This window comes from Castanea sativa, chromosome 11 (assembly GCF_040712315.1).
Source record: "Castanea sativa cultivar Marrone di Chiusa Pesio chromosome 11, ASM4071231v1".
In the NCBI taxonomy this organism is placed as follows: Eukaryota; Viridiplantae; Streptophyta; class Magnoliopsida; order Fagales; family Fagaceae; genus Castanea; species Castanea sativa.
The window spans coordinates 31,952,097-31,973,177 of record NC_134023.1 but is presented as its reverse complement, the minus strand read 5'-3'; the positions used below and the strand labels follow the sequence as shown (position 1 = coordinate 31,973,177).

General features: G+C 36.8%; 1 protein-coding gene across 1 annotated transcript; it reads right to left on the bottom strand.

Moving 5' to 3' along the window:
- Positions 1–2,698: 2,698 nt before the first annotated feature.
- LOC142615709 (CAAX prenyl protease 1 homolog) lies at positions 2,699–20,626 on the bottom strand. Its single transcript, XM_075788477.1, has 14 exons — positions 20,487–20,626; positions 19,155–19,302; positions 18,636–18,720; positions 18,457–18,552; positions 17,907–17,972; positions 17,627–17,725; positions 17,335–17,448; positions 17,121–17,231; positions 15,096–15,158; positions 6,595–6,687; positions 5,117–5,230; positions 4,356–4,427; positions 4,193–4,258; positions 2,699–3,119 (listed from the first exon to the last, which is right to left on the bottom strand). Exons 1-14 carry the CDS (start codon positions 20,515–20,517, stop codon positions 3,003–3,005), a joined length of 1,275 nt encoding a protein of 424 aa, XP_075644592.1. The 5' UTR covers positions 20,518–20,626; the 3' UTR covers positions 2,699–3,002.
- Positions 20,627–21,081: the final 455 nt, after the last annotated feature.

The following is a 21,081-nucleotide window of genomic DNA, read 5'->3' as shown; positions in this document are numbered from 1 at the left end:
AAAATAACAAGGTTGATTTACATTGTGAATTTGAGCTCCTAAATTTTTAAATCGAGTAATCAACTTCTAACTTCACTTCAAATTGCAAATAATCATTACTTTCTTAATTTTTTTTTTTATAGCAAATTGAAGATAATTTATCAAATAACCCCTCAACCCATTACAACTAATCTAAATTTCACTTTAACCCCTAAACATTGAAAATTGAAAACCATGAATATCTTTAATTTGATGAAAATTATTATAATTTTAAATAAAATTAAAAGGTTGATTTCTTAGGTTTAAAATTTACGAATACATGTAAATTCTTTAATATAGCTTTTTGTAACTGTTAGGGATTTTTTTTTTTTTTTTCGAATTTGCAGTGAGCTTATGTGCCTAGAGGAGCACAATGTTAGAGCTTAATCATGAATATTTTAGTGACTTGTAGCAGTTTTCTATCGACACACACTTGTCCAAATACTTTGACACAAGTCACACAATTTGCATATTTATTAATGTATAGTTAAATTATGGGTTATATTAACGAGTGTTTTTAAGAAAATTGTTAATTAATCATATTAGAAAAGTTTTAACACTACTTTCATGGGAAATATAAAAATTTGTCAAAAAAATTAATCACTCTATCATTTTTTCATAAAATGCTTCTAAAAATAGTTTTAAAACAATGCTGTTAAGACATCCGTTAACATTTCTCTTAAATTGTACCGCTGGTACACGAGTCCATCGCTTATTGTTTGTTTTAAGTTAGGTAGAAGTCTGTAGTCCTAGACATATTGAGCTCAGACTTTGGACTGATCAAAATTGTTTGGACTTTTGGACCCAGTTTTACCGTTTATGGTGGTAATGTAGGACCAAAAGATGACCATTTGAAGATAAGAAACGTGTAAATTTATGTAGGACACCACAAAACATCTTGATATCAGACGGCTATAGTAACTAGTTCATACGTAGAATGAAATTTCTAGGGAGGTTCCAAAACAAAAGCATGGTGATTGATTGAATTGAATTGAACCCCAGTGATTACTTGAAGTTGGACTTGGACCCCATTTAACACTTTGGGAGTAATCACGGGAAGGTTGATTTGCTAAAATTGACTTACTTGGCAGCCATTATTAGATTCTAAAAATGCTTGCAACTCTGTCACTCGCAAGTGCATGTTGCAATGCAAGTTGCTAAATTGTAAATGGCTAAGTATTATAAAAATAATAATGCATTTTAGATTCCAGACAAGTTAAAAGGAAACATAAAGTTTTTGGTGTAAGAAAAAAACACCAATAGTGGAAAGCCTTCTAGGAAATGGCAGAGACCATTATAGATTATGGAATTTTATAAAGATTTTGTTGTTTTATTATGTTAATGTGACAGTTGTCTTTCGTAAAGATTGGGGCAACCAGGGTGAATTATGAGAGACGTGATAATCCTAAGCTTCTGCTCTCTTTCTTGTCAATTGTATATTGGTAATGATATTTGGACTTGAACTTTATAAATGGGATTGAGCTTTAAGCATTCCCATTCACTTTGAATTACGTCACTAGACAAGACTAGCTTGCTTGTGGATTAAGGTTATTTGGCTAAAATCAGCAAAGGATACCCTTTTTTACAACTTTATTTTTTTGAGATTCTTACAATAATGCTTCACTTTTTTAGCTTTCATTTGGTACATGGAAGAAATGAGTTTGGTGGGAAAGGTCAAGTTAACAGGTACTAAGTAGATTAAGAATAGTTTAGATCTTCTGCGTTTGATTTGAGGGGGAAAAAAGAACAAAAGGAGAGAAAGCAAAGTAGGGAAAGAGGGAGAAAATACAAAGACATGCCTTGTTTAGTTGAAAGAAATAGAGGGAAGGTAAGGAAAATGAGTCACGGACCATATCCTTTCCTTTCCTTTTTCTCAAAAAAAAAACAAAAAATAAGAGAGAAGAGAGTGAGGGATTGGATCTCAAATTTTTTTCCTTTCCTCCCTCGAGAACCAAACACTCCAAATCACATCACTTCCTTTCTTGTTTCCTTTGTTCTTCCTCCTTCCTTTCCTTTCTCTTTCCAGTCCCTCCATTTTGCCAAGAATAACAATGCACTTATATTTTTAGCATTCATTTGAATTCCACACATATTCAGGATTGTTTTGTTTTTCCCCCCCTTTGTGGATCAAATTCAAGACAACAAATATTTCTAAATACATATCAGAGATCCCATTGAAACTTGGGACGGGCCTCATTTGTCAGGAGTGGCTTGTGTCCAATGGCGACTGTGGACATGTTGAATTGTGGACACGACAGGAGATAAACACGTGTCCAAAAGTGAACACATGTCCACAATGGCAACTGCCACTGAACACAAGCTGCACCCCATTTGTCAAGTCATACCAGTAAGGCAAAAATATAAATTAGCTCCATTATCAAGATGTTTTTTTTTTTTTTTTGATAAACTTCTCAAGAAGAACCCAAAAGATGCCAAATATGGAACCTAAGATATTACTAGCTTTTTAAAAGGTCTAAACTTTAGTTGACCATAAATCAGACATCAAAAGATTATTCCATATTTCCATTTCACAACAACTTACTTAGCGTACTTTTTTTTTTTTAACTTCTTTTTTGAAACCCTTATTTAGGGTACTTTCATACGGTAAGAGTTGGATGTGATTAAATCTTTCGTTTCCTAATTTAACTTAATGCTTCTTAAAGGAATAAAATACTTAAAATTACGAAATAGGAACACAGAAATTACCATTTAGCTAAAAAACATAAACACAATTTCTATTCTATATATGAAAACTCAGAAACTCCTTTTTTTTTTTTTGGGAGAAGGGGGTGGGTGGGGGGATTGAATCCTAAAAATATATGTTTCTCAAGATTCGGGGGGAAGGGGTAGCTAATTTCTTTAGGGCAGGGAGCATCCAGTAGAACATCAATCACAAAACACCGGGTCCCTGTAATATAAGTATGAAATCTGTAACAATTCTTAAAGCTCAAAGTACTGTGCTTATGATTCAAAGGTTTCCAACATCAGTCTTCTTTCTTATCTTGTGCATCAAGTGCAGCCAATCTTTCGACAAGGGGAGGATGTGAATAGTGATAAGCTGAGTACCAAGGATCAGTATTCATAGCTGACAAATTTTCTTCCTGAAACACAATATATCTCTATTCAGTAATCAGTAAAGCTTTTTTTTTTTTTAAAAGGGGAAAAAATGCAAATGGTTTTTCCCAACAGGGTAATAGTGTAACACAAAACTAATCGATTCATAGACAAACCTTGGCATGGACACAGGCAGTCAACTGAATAGTTAATACCCCCACTGTTTGGAGTCCAAATATAAAATAATACTACAGAGGTTTATATACATCTGATGGCAGGGATTCTATATATTGTCTAATAGGAAGTGCAATTCTTATTTTACAAATGACAAATCAATGCAGGCAGCCAAATCAATTACTGGGCTAACAATCTGTCTAAATTTTCTGAGTGGTCACTAAGCAGAAATTCAGAAACTCATACGAAAAAATAGATGACATGACAAGAACTAAAATTGAAGAAATCAACAATAATCTTGTCTAAATTTTTGGATGATGGTTTTGTCTTTGACACGAATGACAAAAAAACATAATAGGAAAGAAAATATAAGGAGAATGGAATGAAGGAAACAAGAGAATAATATTTTCTATTGTAAGTGTGTTTAGTGGAAGGAATAGAGAGATGAAGAGAATAAAAAGCATATCTTGTATTTAACTCCCCTACCATATCCTTGTATTGAGTTATTTTTAAGAAATTTAAATAAGACTTTCAAACCACCTATACACACATTTTATCTATACTCTTTTCCTCTTATTTAAAAAAAAAATTAAAAATGGTGGGCCCAAATAAAAAATAACCATCACTCTTTTTTTTCCTTTCCTTCCACTAGTCTACTCTACCTAATAAGAGAAAATATCAATATATCATTCTGATTTCTCCCCATCCTGCTCCCGTCATATCACTTTCCTCTCCACCAAACACACTTGCCCAAATGGGGGAACCTCCTCTAGTAAAAGTAAGGTAGAGGGTAAGGTGGTAGGTTCAAAAATCACCAGGTGTCTATAACTTACCAATTAAAAAATTAATAGTAAAAAAAATCATTTAGAATTAAAGTTGCAAATTAACAGTCAAAAATGTAACAGGAAAAATATAGGACAAATAAAAGGGAGGGAAGCCATGGCACCTGCAGTTTCACAAGACCAGCTCGAAGTGAAGAGGAATAACCAAGCTTCTTAGCAAAGCCATCAGCCTAGACAGAACAAAATACAATAAATAGGATTAATTTCCAAATGAGAGAAGAAGAGGCAAAAAATTACCAAGTGGCCCGCACAGTAAAGATAGATCACCTGAAACTCAAAAGATCGGCTCACAAGATTTAGAGCAAAGCTTACTAGGTGCTGGAGAGGTATTACCGTGTGCTGCAATCGACAAAGCCAGGTGAACATAGATTAATACTGCTTATTTTTCTCATTACAAAACCTATATATATATATATATATATTTGAAATTACAATTTTATTATGAGCTTCAAGCAAGGGCAGAAGGTGGTGTATATTTAGGAACTAGAAAATTTAAATAGCATAATCTCATTGGGTCTGTTATCACTCCAAGCCAGCTAATTGGAATAACTAAATATGAATACTTATATGCTAAACCCCTTTGTTTTCACCATGTAAATCACAAGAACAAGCATGGTTTGTACTCAAGTCTATTTGAAAACATCCTGCAATTATTTTATTTATTTTTAAAAAAATGCAACTCTAAAGGTAAAAGAGTCCACTGCCAAAAGACATGCCAGAGTGTCAAAAAAGGATATTAATAAGATAGTTCATTGGAATGTTAAAAAAAAAAAAGTCGTAAATTTACTTGCTATCCTTTAAACGTCATGATGATGCATTGATCAAAGATAGAGGTGCAGCAATAACAAACATGTACTGCAAACATTTCATATATAAAGATTAAAGTAGTAGATCTGAAGTGCCATAACTTAACATGCTATTTGCATAGAAGAGAAGTTGCAACAGCCAACAGCCCATACTCATTATTAAACTACACAAATGGCACATGCCAGTCTTCGAATCAACCTATTGTTTTCATAAATCAATACCTGGAATATGATGAGACCAATGAGCACAGGCTGTGTATCAAACCCAAAACTTCGAAACAAATCACTTGAGTTTCTTACAAGGGTATATCCTCCAAATTGCAGAAATGTAAGAATCTGGATTAACGTAGAACAACAAAGAAAGCAGACAATGTGAGATAAAGGACTTCCTCAAGGTAACAAAATTTAATGTAATTAGTTATTTAGAAAGTGAAACGTATTATTTCAGAATACATGCATGTTTTTGTGTGCATGCTTGTGTGCGTCTCAGTGTCTGTGGAAGGGGGAATGGTATCTTCAATTTGCACCTGGTGTAACCTTTGGTTAATATTACACTAACCAAAACCTCCTTATTGGCTAAGCATTGTCAAATCCATCATTTACATGTTTTCCCATATCCATCATGCTGGTAAAATATATTTTTTACAGGTAAATAGTGGGCGAGAGGGTAGTTGGGGTTTGAACCACAGATATGGGGCACCACAAAGGATGCCATTACCACTAGGCTATATGTGTGTGTGTGCGCGCGCGCTATGTATGGGAACTAGCACCTAAATTTGTAAATGGGTTAAAAGTGAATAAGAAGTGTGATAATGACTATAAATTTTGGACCACCCATATAAGAATTTAAAGTTATTTATGCAGAGAGGTAGAAGCTGAAGTGTTAGGGAGAAAACATGTGATCTAACAGTGGGACTCAATATATTAATCTAAAATAAAATTACACCATACCTAACCCATAATGTATGCGGATATAGTATATGGCACAACTGACACCTAAACTTGGAAAGAGGTTAGAAGTAAACAAAAAAGAGTGACAATTACTCCAAATTCTTCAGTCCCACAACTAGATGATGCCTAACAATTGGAGCAATGCAAAGAGCCTATGTATCAACTAGGAAAAAAATAAAAATAAAAGGCACGAATTTCCCATGGAAACCTCATATTCTCAGTAATATTTTAAAATCATGGCTTCAAGGGCTCAATTTCAGATCTCAGAAATGGATTCCTAGAAATGAGCTCAAACAAAGGTCTAATATCATATCAAGGGAAGACTGTTAAGGAAAAAAAGACTTCAAAAGGAAATAGGCATAAGCAAAAAATAACAATAAAATATTGTGAGGAATAAAATAAACATATTATCAAGAAGAAATAAGTCTAACAATTATTCAAGCGTCATAAACACTCATGTAAAAAAAAAAGATTTATGTTTTGTAAAAACTGTTACAATGATCCCCAAAAAAAGGGTGCAAAACAGAAAGCCAGAAATAACGAGACCAGGCAAACAAAAAGAACTAAGGCCCTTGTGTGAAAGTTGAATAATTGATAATCAAAGTTCCTTTTTCTTTTAAGTAATGCTAGCTTACAGACTATTCAATACCTCAGCACTACCCTATGCCATGATGTGTATTGAGTGCCAGGAACTAGCAATAAAACAGGTTTTGATATTTTAGTTCACAAAACTAAAAATAAGAGCATACCTGCACAGCAATAAATGAGTACATCGTATGGTTAAGTTTCCAATGCCCCAACTCATGAGCAATAACAGCTACAATTTCCTCATCATTTTTGCACTGAAACAAAAAAAGAAAAAGGTGGATGTAACCTTTTCACATATAACCAGACAAGATTAAAAATAGTTACTAGAACAGGGAAGACACTGCAAGCATAAAGCACAGAGTGCAGACGTGCCATGCAGATATCATAATTGATTGACTAATTGACAGCTGGGGTGTGGTTTCCTATTTTCCCCTTCTATAATATTTGTTTCTAGGAGGAGGTTTTGCTGATGGTATAGCGCGTAAGATCAATAATAAGTAAGTTTTTGTTACAGGGACCTTTATTTTGTGTGGCACGTTCCTTCTTCTCCATAAGTAAGTTTTTGTGATATTGTGTAAAGTTTATAGTTTTCTTGTAGATGTTTTTCTTTGGAGTACTTCAGTAAGGTAGATTTATGAGGGGTTTTCACAATTTCGTCATCGAATCCAAGTTTTTTCAATTAGTTGTAGAGGAAGGGGGGCGTTATTTCTTGTTACAGATTTATGAGAGGGGCAAATATTCTATGAGATCAGTCTTCATGGGTAAGAATGCAGCACTATGGCTGATGAAGAATATTGAACACACTGTTGTTGGGACAAGCTCTCAACAGTTCTTTACATTCAGGGACGGTGACACTGCTTATACTCTCCAGCGTAGCACCAACTCCTTTGGTCAGTTTTTACTTCTGACTGAACTAAAAGTTGGCGGGTGTAGGAGGTCGATCATTATCCCTGAAGGCAAAGAGAGATATGGTTGGAGGGCTTTTGGCCTTGAACTAAGAAAGGTGTTGTACCCCTCCCAATATGCAGTGGGTGGAACGGGTCTTCCAACTCTTATTCCTCAGGTGCATAGGCAATATCTGGAGACTCAACACCCTAGAACTTTTGCTGAAGCTGTGCAAGGCATTCATGGAAGAGTAGAGGATAGAAAGCAGCCAAAGCAGGTAGGTTCCATTGCCAAGGGGATGAAGATGCATTTAGGAGGGGAGAAGATGGAGGGAAACCGGAGTTTCACAGGTGCTAAGGTGGGAGTTTTTCCGGTAGGTAAGTCTGATAAGATGGTGGTGGGAGGAGGTGATAGGAGGGAGAAGTGCATTAATGAGAAGTCAGTGGCAGAAAGTAGGATACACTTCCCAAGTTTCAGTTTGAATGCAAAAGCCTATGACAATAGGAAAAGGAGTGATGTAAGGAGACCATGCTGGACAGGGAGAGGTCTTATCGTGGAGGTTGATGTGATGGGGAGGAGGCGGGTTTCCTGGGATAGGAAGAAAGGGAGAGATCAGAAGCACAGATGGGTTTCACAGGTTGGTAAGGAGTTGCCTCAGGGTAAGTTGGGTCTAGGTTTGGGCCCAAACAAGATGGTAGCCCAAATGACAGTTAGTGAGAATTGTTTAGGCCCACAGCTCACAAGCCCATTATCCTTTGAGCCTGGGGAGTGTTCCAATAAGTGGGTTGAGCCCTTACCCTCAGCCGATAATCACGAGAAGACTAGGGAATGTCTAGGGGTGAGGCCGACGTGTTTTGAGACGCCGTCGCAGGTGGCCGGAGGTCGTGTGTGGTCTCCGAAGGTACGGGCTCAGGCCGATAAGGGTGGCCTGTGCCTCTCGGTGTCTCAAGAGTCTCCGACGAGCCACCTTTCTAATGCGGCGACGCGGCGCACCGGGGGATCTGGTGGGTTCGCCTCATCGGCGTCGCGCGCCACCGGTAGGGGTGGCGGAGTGTGCTTGAGTCCCCTCCGTGATGGTTTTCGGCCGTGAGCTGTGGCCGGAATTACTTTTTCGGTTCCACTTCGCACTCGAGGGGGTTGTTTTCTGAAGGTAAGAGGTCAGTGAATCTCAATTTTGTGCCACGGTCGTTAGGACCTTTTCTCCCTGACCTCTTTCTGGAGTTGGTGCGAGCTGGACCAAGGGGCTTGGGGGTAGTGGGTCAGGAGGTTAATTCTTTTTTTATTAATGAAATTTTCCTTACTGGGGAGGTTATGATTGTGGAGGAAGCGCATTGTGGGTGAGGTTGCCTTTCCTGCCAAATCTTTGATCCGAGTGGTTCAACAACCTTGGCAGAGTTGGAGGAGGTTGATGAGGTTTTTAGTATTGAAACTAACATAGATATTTCTGGGTGGGTGAAACACAGAATTCCTGGCTTTAGTAAATTGGTTGGGTTATCTATGACTCGACATGAGAAATTGTGCATTGCTCTCTTACAGAGGCTTGAATCAGAGATGGAGGCCGCCAATGTGTTACACAGGAAAGTAATGGGCAGCAATAAGGTGGCTAAGTCCAAAAATAAGGGTTGCAGAGAGCTGCAAAACTTGTTTTCTTCGGTAAATTATGACAGAAGATAGAGGGTGGTCTCGTGATGGCGTTTGTAGTTGGGGATATTTTAGTTTTTATGAAGATAAAAATGATTTCGTGGAATGTTAGAGGTTTAAATGACCCTCGGAAACGTCTTGTGGTGAAGAACTTGTTGCGGGATTGGAAGTGTGATGTTGTCTGTTTACAAGAGACAAAGATAGCTAGTATGAATAGACAGCTGGTTTGTAGTTTGTGGGGTTGCCCATATGTGGACTGGGCTGTCTTGGAGGCTGATCGGATTGCTGGTGGTATTTTGCTTATGTGGGACAAAAGGGTTTTGGATAAGGTGGAGATTATGGTTGGTTTATTCTCAGTGTCGGTAAAGTGGAAAGGGGTGGGGGATGGGTTTATTTGGGCTTGCTCTGGCGTTTATGGCCCAAATGAGAATGTTGAGAGGGGTCTCATATGGGATGAGCTAGTGGGAGTTCAGCATTGTTGGAGGATTCCGTGGTGCTGCTTTGGGGACTTTAATATAGTTCGCTTTCCTAGCGAGCGTAGGGGAGAGACTCGTTTGTCCACGGCTATGGAAAAATTTCCTGAATTTGTTGAGGATCTCAACTTGGTTGATTTGCCTTTGGAAGGAGGTAGTTTTACTTGGTCCAATGGTTCTGATCAACCAATGATGTCTAGGATTGATAGAGCTTTGGTCACTCCTGATTGGGAGGATCATTTCCCAGATGTTACTCAAAGGATCTTACCCCGTACGGTCTCAGATCACAGTCCAATTCTCTTGGAGGCAGGGGGAATGGCAAGGGGGAAGAGTCCATTCAAATTTGAAAATATGTGGTTGAAGTCGGAGGGATTTGTGGATAGAGTTCAAACCTGGTGGAATCGACATTCCTTTGTAGGTACTCCTAGTTTTGTGCTTGCAAAAAAATTAAAGGCTCTGAAAGAGGACATTGTGCAATGGAATCGCCGAGAGTTTGGTAATGTAGCGCGTCAAAAGAAGCAATTACTGGAGGAGTTGATAACCCTAGACGCTAAGGAGGGGGATTTAGGTCTCTCTGATGGGGAGATAGTTCATAGGGCTGGTTTGAGATCCCAGGTGGAGCATCTTCTTTCCTTAGAAGAAATTTCTTGGAGACAAAAGTCTAGGATGTTAGGTATCAAGGAAGGGGATAATAACACCAAGTTTTTTCACAAAATGGCTAACTTCCATAGACGTTCTAATCATCTAAGGACCTTGGAGGTGGATGGGGTGGTCTTTGAAGAGGCCTCCGAGGTAACTTTTCAAGTTGTACAATTTTATAAAAATTTGTACAAGGAGACTGAGGAGTGGAGGCCTTTTGTGGAGGGTTTGGAGTTTGATCGCATTGAGAACAGGGAAAGGGTTTGGCTTGAAAGGAAGTTTGAGAGAGAGGAGATTCTTCAAGTTGTTAGGGATCTGGAAGGGGACAAAGCTCCAAGTCCGGATGGGTTCACTATAGCGTTCTATCATCATTGCTGGAAGGTAGTGGAGAAAGATGTCCTAGCGGTCTTTGAAGAGTTTTTCCATCATTGCAAGTTTGAAAAATCCCTTAATGCGACCTTCATTGCTTTAATTCCTAAAAGGAATGATGCTTCCAATATTAGAGATTTTCATCCTATTAGTTTGGTGGGGAGTGTGTATAAAATCCTGGCTAAGGTCTTGGCTAATTGCTTGAGAGTGGTTTTAGATCAATTGATTTCTGAGAATCAGAATAGCTTTGTGGGTGGAAGACAAATCCTTGACTCGGTTCTCATTGCGAATGAGTGTGTGGATAGTCGTGGGAAGAGTAGGGTTCCTGGAGTCATTTGTAAGCTCGATATGGAGAAAGCCTACGATCATGTAAATTGGGAAGCTTTGTTGTATCTACTGAATAGGATGGGTTTTGGAGTGAAGTGGTGTAAGTGGATCCGTTCTTGTATATCCACAATTCAGTTCTCTGTTTTGATTAATGAGTCCCCAGCTGATTTCTTTGGTAGCTCAAGAGGTTTAAGACAAGGAGATCCGCTATCTCCTATGCTGTTTTTGATCTTGATGGAGGTGCTTAGTAGGATGTTGAGAAGAATGGAGGGAGCTGGCTTGATTCGTGGTTTTAATTTTGAGGGTAGGAGGGATGGTGGGGAACGTGTTTCACATCTATTATTTGCAGATGATACTATCCTCTTTTGTGATGCAGATGTGGAGCAAATTCTTCATATTCGGTTGTTGCTCCTTAGTTTTCAGGCGGTAATAGGTTTGAAAGTCAATGTGCATAAGAGCGAAATGGTTCCTATAGGGGAGGTTGGTGATGTGCATGCTCTGGCGGATATATTGGGCTGCAGAGTTGGATCTTTACCTATGTTGTATCTTGGCATGCCGCTGAGGGCTCCTCACAACTCCCCTTCAATCTGGAATACAATTTTGGAAAATATTAACCGGAAATTATCTAGATGGAAGAAGTTGTACTTGTCTAAGAGGGGTCGTTTGATGTTACTCAAGAGTACGCTTTCTAGTCTTCCGACTTACTTTCTATCGTTGTTCTCAATTCCTACTCATGTGGCTAATAAAATTGAAAAGATGCAAAGGGATTTCCTGTGGGGAGATAGCAAGATTCATTTAGTAGGATGGGACAAAGTTTGTGCACCTATAGCCAATGGTGGCTTAGGGATAAGGGAACTCACTACCTTTAATAAGGCTTTATTGGGGAAATGGTTGTGGCGGTTTGGTAAGGAAGAGGGTCGTTTATGGAGGCGGGTAGCAGCTTCAAAATATGGGGAAGATTGGGGGGGATGGACCTCAAAGCTGGGTAGGGGAGCTCATGGGTGTGGTTTGTGGAGAAGCATCCGCATGGGTTGGGAGGTTTTCAGCAAAAATTGTCAGTTTGTGGTTGGGTTGGGGAATAGGGTGAGGTTTTGGCAGGATGGGTGGTATGGGGATCAACCTTTTCAATTGGCTTTTCCTAGGCTGTATGGCATTGCCATTGATAAGGAGGCTTCTGTTGAAGCTTCTTTGCATAGGCAGGGGGCGGAGGATAGAAGATTTTGGAATATTCGGTTTAGTAGATATTTTAATGATTGGGAGATGGATGAAGGGCTGCGGTTTTTTCGTATGTTGGGTGCTATAATCCCTCCTATGAATGTTGGAGACCGGATGAGTTGGAAATTGAAGCCTAATGGGGCTTTTGACATCCGGTCGTACTATAACAAATTAAGAAATTCTCTTTCAACTATCTTTCCATGGAAAGCTATTTGGAGAGTAAAGGCCCCTAGGCGAGTTTCTTTTTTTGTTTGGTGTGTAGCTTGGAATAAGATCCTAACGGGAGACAATCTGAGATTGAGGAGATTGGTTTTTGTGGATTGGTGCATTATGTGCCGTCATTGTGGAGAGACGGTAGATCACCTTCTTCTTCATTGTGAGGTGGCCTATCGGTTATGGAGCTTTGTTTTTATAACTTTTGGCTTGGCTTGGGTTATGCCTAGTTCGATTCCAGACTTGCTTTTTGGATGGTGGAATTGGCTGGGGAAGCATTCGTCTCAGATCTGGAATTTAGTCTCGTTGTGCATCCTTTCGTGTATTTGGAAGGAGCGGAACCGGAGGACTTTTGAGGACTTGGATAGCTCTAGTGATCAGTTGCTTGCTTCTTTTTGTGGAACTCTATTTGATTGGTCTCGGGCGTGGGGACTCACGTCTAGCGATTCCCTCCCCTCTTTTCTTTGTTCCCTTCTCCTATTGTAATTTCTTTGTTGTTTGGTTTTCTCTCTTGTTTCTCTTTGTTTTCTTTTTCTTGTATTTCTGGGTTGCTATGTGTTTTTCAGGCATAGAGTAACCTTCGTATATATATCATTCTTACTTATCAATAATAAGTCAATGCTAAATCTGTTGAATAATGTGTACCAGAACAATTCAACACACACACACACACACACAAAATAATAATAATAATAAAAAATGAAAATGACAATAAAGGATAGAAACTAAGACCCATCACCTAGACTTGCTTTGAATCGGCACCAAGTGAAGGAAAACCACTAGAAATCAACACTTGGGGTTGGCTGGAGTTGGCACCAAACCATTGAGAGAATTTCAATGAAAATCCATATTCATCAAAATAATTACCCTATGATAGGAGTACCATATTTAGTTATATAGGAGATACCAAACCCTAATCTCAAAACTTATTAAAGAGTTATCACCCCCAATCTCAAAACTTATTAATAGCTTTTAACCTCAAAGCTATGACTTTTTGAAAGAGGCAGTCCATATCAACTTATCCTCATCCTCTGGTAGATTTAGGAAAATATAAATAATAAAAGTAGCAAACCAAAGATTCTAACTCAATCTTTTGCCGCTCTTAAATAATGGGTTTCAAGAAGATAATCATTAGAGTATTCATAAATTCTACCATTACTGCATTTCCATTTGTTGGAATCAAAATACGTACCTTTGAGCAAAGTTCCCTCTCCTACTTTGAAACTAATTAGAAAAATGTTATGCACCTCTAATATGTTCCCATAAGCTCACACCGTAAGTACTCTTAACATAAAAAATAAATAAAAAACCACCCTCCCCTAAGTCTCAGACTTTTTATCCGTCACCCTCTCCTTCACAAAATGCCATAATTACTTCCCAAGCAAGCCCGCTTAAATAAAAGCAACTTCCAAACCCCAAACCTACGATATGTACTAGTAATCTGTCTGCCAATATATTTACATGAAACTTAAATTCCAAATCAATACCACCCCATAAAAAGTCTTTCTAGAGCTTTTTTCAATCTGTTGTCTTTAATAACAAGCATCCAAAACAATGATAAATAGTTTGGAGGGAGACTCGATAACGTACTCTAAATTAATATAAGACTTCCACCTTATGATAGATAGAAGTTTCATCCAGCTTGCCACTCTCTTTTGCACCCTCTCAATTACTACATTCCACATAGCCCTTGACTTAAAAGGAGAACCTATGGGTAAACTCAGATACTTCCAAGGGAAAATATGACACTCCTGCATTCAAGAATTCCAGCTAATTCCACCACCTCACCCCTTTGCACTAACTTAGATTTGCCCAAATTGATCTTTAATACTAAAACAGCTAAAAAGTAGAATAGTAGAATACATCTCAAAACCCAAATACAATTTGAGCCCACTCCAGAAAAAGAAGACGAGAAATCATGAAAGGCTCAATAGTATTACCCAAAAAAAGCCCTCGATAACATTTTGTTTAAAGTCTCCATAAAAAAAACAAAAAGAAGTGGAGAGAGAGGATCCCCCTATCACAACCCCCCCAGAACTTCCAAAGAAACCACTTGTATCATTTACCAAAGCCAAAAATCGAACTATTGAAAAACAAAACAAAATCCAGCTTTGTTTCTCCCCCTAATCCACACCATGAAGATATCATAATTGAATGGCAGCTGGGGTATTAGTTTCCTAATTTTCCCGACTATAATACGTTTTAAAGAGAAAAGCTTTTGTTGATAGTTTAGTGTGTTAGATCAACAAAAGTCATTGCTGAATGTGTGTGTGTGTGTGTGTGTGTGTGTGAAATCAAGTAGATAATCACATTTAGGCATCTCACTTAATCCATTTGTGAAAAGCACAATATAGCAACATCACAATTTAAATTAGATATTTTAATAATTAAAAAGAGCTGAAGAAAAATTATGTTATTAAATAACCACATTTTGCAAGAGAACAGACCACTGAATGCATCTAAGAGCCATATTACATTTGTGTGCACAAGTGATGGTGCTTCCTTTCACCAGGACGGAAGTATAAGGTCAGATATGGTTACTAAAGGATCACAATATTAGAAAATAGCAGCCAAACCAAATTCGAATGGTAAATTTATCATAAAAGCATGGCATCCAGTGATCAAATAAAATCACTGCAAAATATGTTTAATATCTAGATAGTAGAAACAGAAGAAAGGTTCCATCCACTTGAAATGAAGAAACTTATGAAGAAATAATAACAAAGAAAGAAGAGAGAGAAGTAGATCATCTGATTGGTTCAAGAAGCAATGGATTCTTTTAGCAATTTGTATATATTAAAAGAGAAATTTGTAAATTGCCTAGTTCTAAAAGAAAAAGACTAGCAATTCAAGACAAAAAGGATAAACGAAGCACATAGGACATGGAGCAACTAAAATACCTGCTGAATCAATGTGTCATAAAGAACAATTCGCTTGTTTTTGAAGAATCCATACATATAGGCCTGCATCATGTTTGATAAGACGAATCAGCCAACAGCATATATCACCATTCAGCAAGGGAAACAAAAGGCAAAAATCATACACGAGCATTAGAAGTGTATTCAAAAGGTAAACAAGATAATCTTATTCACCATCCTTATAAAAGTTGCCACAACTTGAGAAAATAAAAATGTAACTGCCCATGTACCATTACAACATCAATGTGTTTTTTTATAAGTCCATTACAACATCAATATTACATGATTGCTGTAAATATCTCAGCCATATTCCCACTATACTATACTAAAACCTATGTCCTGTGGGGTTTCAGGAGATCTACCATGCAATGTCTTAGGGTAAAAGCCCTAGGACTTCAATTTTCCCAATCAAAGTAGTGTCTCCAGCCCTGCAGGTGTAGATTGCATAATTATTCTGATACATGAAGGGCATTACCTAGTGTTAATCCAGCCTAACTAATATAGTAGGGAAGTGACATCGTATGTATGATGTATCTATTGCATGCCATGGATGTCTCACATTATGTGGGTTCCACAGGTGTGTGGTCCCCACCAGCTGTGAGACATCAATTGCATGCAACAGATACACGAGAGTTTTTCAATCTTAGGAGGTGCAAATTAAGATACAGTCCAAACTTTCAATTTTTTTGAACAAAGTGGCAGCTCTAAATACTTTAACCATATATTTACATATGGTGACTAAAGACGGTTTGGATTTACTTCTTTGCTTATTTTAGCAAAAGTACAGTTCTACATAGAAAAAAAAATGAAGCTTTTAAAGGTTTGTTTGTAAGAAAATAAGCTAGATAAGCTACATAAAAAAGCTAGTCCAAAAGCATGATATTTATGGCCCCCATATAACATTCCACATTATAAAAATATACATTGGAAAAACCTTGAACAACTAAGCTAACAAAAATAATTTCCTAGAAAAGATACAGGGAAACTCCATTGTATGCATATTCCTTTGTCACCTGGTCTCCAGATCTTGACTGTGATCAACTCAACCCCAGAGATTCTCAATACACAGATCCTTCAACCCTTACTATATTGGTTTTTTTTTTTTTTTTACAACTGAAGTTTCATTCCAGTCACCAAGGAAGTTAACAAGTAAATTGAAGTATTGAAAAAAAAAAAAATATATATATATATATATATATATGAATGGTAATAAGAAGCACACATACAAAATAGTGATCCCGTTCTGCCAAATGTACATATAACTTTTTTGCAGTAGTTGATTAAAGCACGAAGAGTATGAACATTGCATTTTATAAACGGTGACCAATGAAAAAGCAACTCTAGTACATATTACTAAAAAGAATATTTGTAAGAAAAGTATCCATATATTATAAATTTACATTAATCAGTAAGTGATAAAACATATAAGCAGACAAGTTCTAATAAGACAGTATATAGACCCAAATCAGAGAGAGAGAAATAGAGAACTTGAAAGAGGGCTTCATGATTCTGATTGCATTGTTTAGGGTGTGTTTAGATACCGCTTATTTTGCTGAAAACTGAAAACACTGTAGCAAAATAATTTTTAAATGTGTGAATAGTGCCGTGGACCCATTTTTAATGAAAGTTTTGTTGAAAAAAGAAGTTTGTGTCCTGTAAACAGTGCACGGGACCCACTGGAAAACCACCATAGCCACAGGACAGAAACGCGCTTCTCCCCAAAGGAAAAAAAAAAAAAAAAAAGAAGGAAAACGTGAAACACAGAAATGTGGGACGCAGACGTGTATCCAAACAGATACTTAATACCGATAACGTTTACTATTTTTTCAGAATTCCCATTACATTAATTGATTACTTCAACATCATCTTTGGCATATATAAGGATTCAAAAAAAATCAACTAAAAAAAAGATACCATATAGAAACAAAAGAGATTATTTCAGATCAGATAAAATGCAACAAAAGATATAGGTGAAGGCCCAAAAGATGTACAAGATTTGAATCTCACATTGCTATGACTCGACCTTGTGGATCCATCAACAACAAACAACTTCTTCAATGGAAACTTGAGGGAGGAAGCAAGGTTCTCAATTTTGTGCCTGAGCTCCCCTTCTGGGAGCTATTTGTTGCAGCATAGCCAAGGAAACAAAGACCATCAAACAAAACATAACATAGGAATGATTGGATTTATTCGGTTAATGACAAAAATCTCCAATACTCACAGGGGTGAATTTGTTGAATAATGGGGCAATTAGAATAGGGTAGACTGTCATCATCACGATGGACAGGACAAACATAAATCCCCAAAGATAGATTGCTAGGTAAGGACCTCCTTTCTGCATACACCAGATAAAATCACCTTAATGAGGCCAAAATTGCGTGTACAGACCAGAGGTTATTGTAAGATCTCTAGATTCTAGAACAAGTAATAGTCAAATCAAGTTAATCAATTGCTACTAAAATCTTCAAATAACTAGTGGTTTTTGAATACTAGTTATTGGCACATGAACTTACCTGTACTATGAAAATGATAGCAGAAACAATGGGTGGGCCAAGTATAACAGCAAGGCAAATTCCTTTGAATAAGTCCCTAAAGAATAACCATATTGTTTGCTGTAAAATATATGATAATAATGTTAGGAAGCAGAAAAGAAGTGGCATAAAAGGCTAAATGAAACAAAGAAAAGTTTCATACCAGTACCAGCAAAATGAAAAATATTTCCAAAATACAGAATCACGAACCAGGAAATAACAAGAGACAAAAACGATAAGGAGATACAAAAAGAATACAAACTTTGTTGAAACCATGGCGGGCCTCGATCACAAAAGTTGAGTACAGAGAAAATGGCAAATCAGTAATCTGCATAACCATTCCAAAACAAACTATCAGCACCAAGTGACAGATATATAGTAAAAGCACATAACTTCATGGTGGTGCAAGTTATAGAAGCTCATGACATTGTCATCTATCTGCCACCACAATTAATTAACCATATCGAAATGATAAAGAAGCATGACATGAAGAGGAGATTTCTGGAAATGTTCACAACCAGCAAAAACCTTACACACCACTTTTCTGATCTGTCACACTAGTAAAAGACAAATGATAATAGACCTTCCAAATCAAGGTCCATGAACAAAATGTTAAGATAATTTAGCAACACGATCACTAGAAAAGTAAATTAAAAATATAATATTTATCTGTTCAGCATCAGATTGTGCTTTATAGAGCTGAACATATCATGACATTTTCAAATGCACTACATGCATACACTCAAGTGGAGTCTTTTAATCCACAATAATGTCACATACTCATTTATGTTCTAGAGGAGGGAGAAGCTCACCTGTGACCAAATCATAACACCAGCCAAAAATGCAAGGGTGTGCAGTATCTCGTTCTCTGCATTGAGGCCAACTAGCACCACAAATTCCCCCGATTTCTGCAGTCATGATGAGAAGTTATACAATAATTACACCATGGCAAGGCCAAGGCATAAAATAACACAGAAATCTAAAAACTCACCTTCCAAAACCAAGGCAAAACTCCATAGAACAAAATTGCAGAGTCCATCAGTATAGTCACAAACTCGTGAACAAAATGGAAGTAGCTGAAAGCAAAAATATTGCATTAGGTGAATAGCTATATGAGCATAGTATCTTGTCTTTTTAAGTGAAGTAACATAAATGTATTACCAAAATGAGACAATCAAGTACAAAAGAAGTGCACAAGAAAGTCACATAAATAATTACAATTTGAAATTGAGACAATCAGGAAAATCATAAGATGTAGAAGATGAAGCACTATGAACAGCCGGCGTCCAATCGTCCAGCCTCTCAGAAAGGAATAATTAACTTAAAACTGTATGCTCTATAATCTAACCCCTCAAAAATCCAACTATTATGATCCTTCCACATGGTCCATACTCCATATAAGGGAGAGAGGAACAGTATCATTATTTAATGCTAAAAGCATGCCAAATGGAACTATGGAAGCCTGATGATAGAATACTACCATACAACAATCTAGAGAATTAATACAAACCTTTTATCAAGACTATAAGCTCGAGATTTCTCAAATTTCTCTTGGCTGATCAATCCTTCCAAAGGTTTTGGGAGGGTTGGCAGTTTGAGGGCAGCATGTTGTCGCTTATCCAAATAAGTTTCAAAGATATACATTAATATCATAAAACCTGAGAAAACATCAAGAGAAAAGGGGCAAAAGTTAACAGAAAAAATTAACCACTTAATGCTGGGAATCGGGTGAGGTCAATTCCAAAGAAACATGAAAAAGAACGACCAAATTACAACGTAACTGGGTAAACAAAGTTATAATACTGATAAAGAAATGATAGTAAAAACTGTAATTAATCTCATAAAGTCGCAATTCATCCCATTTCTCAAGGCAATGACCTCTAACGAGCTTGCAGCCTGATAAACCTTACACCGTGAAATGGCCTTTAACCAACTCTCTTTATCCAAGTTCATAACTCCAAAGTCCAATCAATGTGCTGCCCTTCAATCTTCAAAAAGCCCAAGGTTACCACCGCGCACTCTTGGCGTGATAGTCACTTCATAAGTACAGAGTTTTTGTGGGATGGAAGGGCAAGGGCTGGAGTTTAAGTATACACTTATATTAGGCTAGAGTATAATTTCTATATTGTATCTAAAAAAATGCCCAAGGTTTTTAATTATCTACCTAATTGTCATTAATAGTCTAAGAAGCCACAAAAACATTAACATATTGGAACTTCTTCTAAACTTGCTTTTCTTAAACCATTCATTATCATTAATTGCCACAAAATCTTGGAGACTAAAAAGGAAAATTAACTTCGAATCCTAGTTATTCAATTTTACAGCCAACAAATCATGTAAAACTCACTCTCAATACACCCAGTAGTTGTATTGGACCGCGCCCATTGGGTAAAACACACAAAAACTTATCCATTTACCAAATCTAAAATAATAACCACACCATTTTTAGCATAAAAAATTAACAATAATAATAATAATAACCACTCCATTACATTCAAATTTACCATCTTCACATACATTTTCTCAGCACCCAAGGCTCAAGCAGAGATTGCCCAATACAAGTAAACCCAGTATTTGAAACAAAAAGGGTTTGCAAAATAAATGTCAACAAAAACCCTCCGAAATTATATCTCAAAAATGAAACATATTTGTGTTCATATAATTTTCACAGAGAACATTTAAAAGAAATCAAATACTAATGAACTACCGCAAATGAAAGACTTGAAAATCAACTGATAAGTTAAAAACCTAAAATCAAATCCCTAATTGAACGAATTATTATAAAACGTATAGAGAGAACGGAAAAAAGGATCATGAAAATGGAGAAGGAGAGATAGAGTACCAACGACAGCTTCCATATACGGAAACGCCATGACTGACTTCTAAAGGTTCAGGGTTCAAAGTCTGAGAGAGGGCGAAAGCGAGGGCGAGGAAGGCTTTCCTTTTACGGAACCATGTTTGGTATGTGCATCTCTCTATATAAATAGGAGATTCGGAACCGACTCATTTGTTGGCATTTTAGGTTCTGTTTGGTAAAAATTATTATTCTGACTTATTTTAGTATTCAGTTAATTTTTGCTATTATTTATGGATCTCAACGCACTTTTTGGTACTATTTATAGATTTCACTATATTATTTCAGCTAACTTTACCTTTATCTACCGTATTTTTAGCAAAAAAATTTCAGTTTCAATGAATTAAGTTGATCCTAAGCTGATCTCACTTTATTTTTTATTTTTTATGGGTCTCACAGCACTTTTACCTTTTGTTTGAGGATGGAATATAACGGAATAGAAAATGAGAGATGATGAAAAAGTTGAAGGATAAAATAGATTTTTTTTTAAAGAAAAATAATTAAATGAGATTATTAAAAAAAAAAGTAGTTTGTATAAATTTACTATCATACCATCGTTATATTAAAAAAAATAGTAATAGCT

What these genes read in the sequence shown, in the direction of transcription:
- LOC142615709 (XM_075788477.1), bottom strand. Translation starts at nt 20,517, where the DNA reads ATGGCGTTTCCGTATATGGAAGCTGTCGTTG. An exon ending in GTGTTATGATTTGGTCACAG is followed by an intron (nt 17,973 to 18,456) that starts GTGAGCTTCTCC and finishes ATGGTTATGCAG; the next exon opens with ATTACTGATTTGCCATTTTC. An exon ending in CAAGGTCGAGTCATAGCAAT is followed by an intron (nt 15,159 to 17,120) that starts GTGAGATTCAAA and finishes AACATGATGCAG; the next exon opens with GCCTATATGTATGGATTCTT.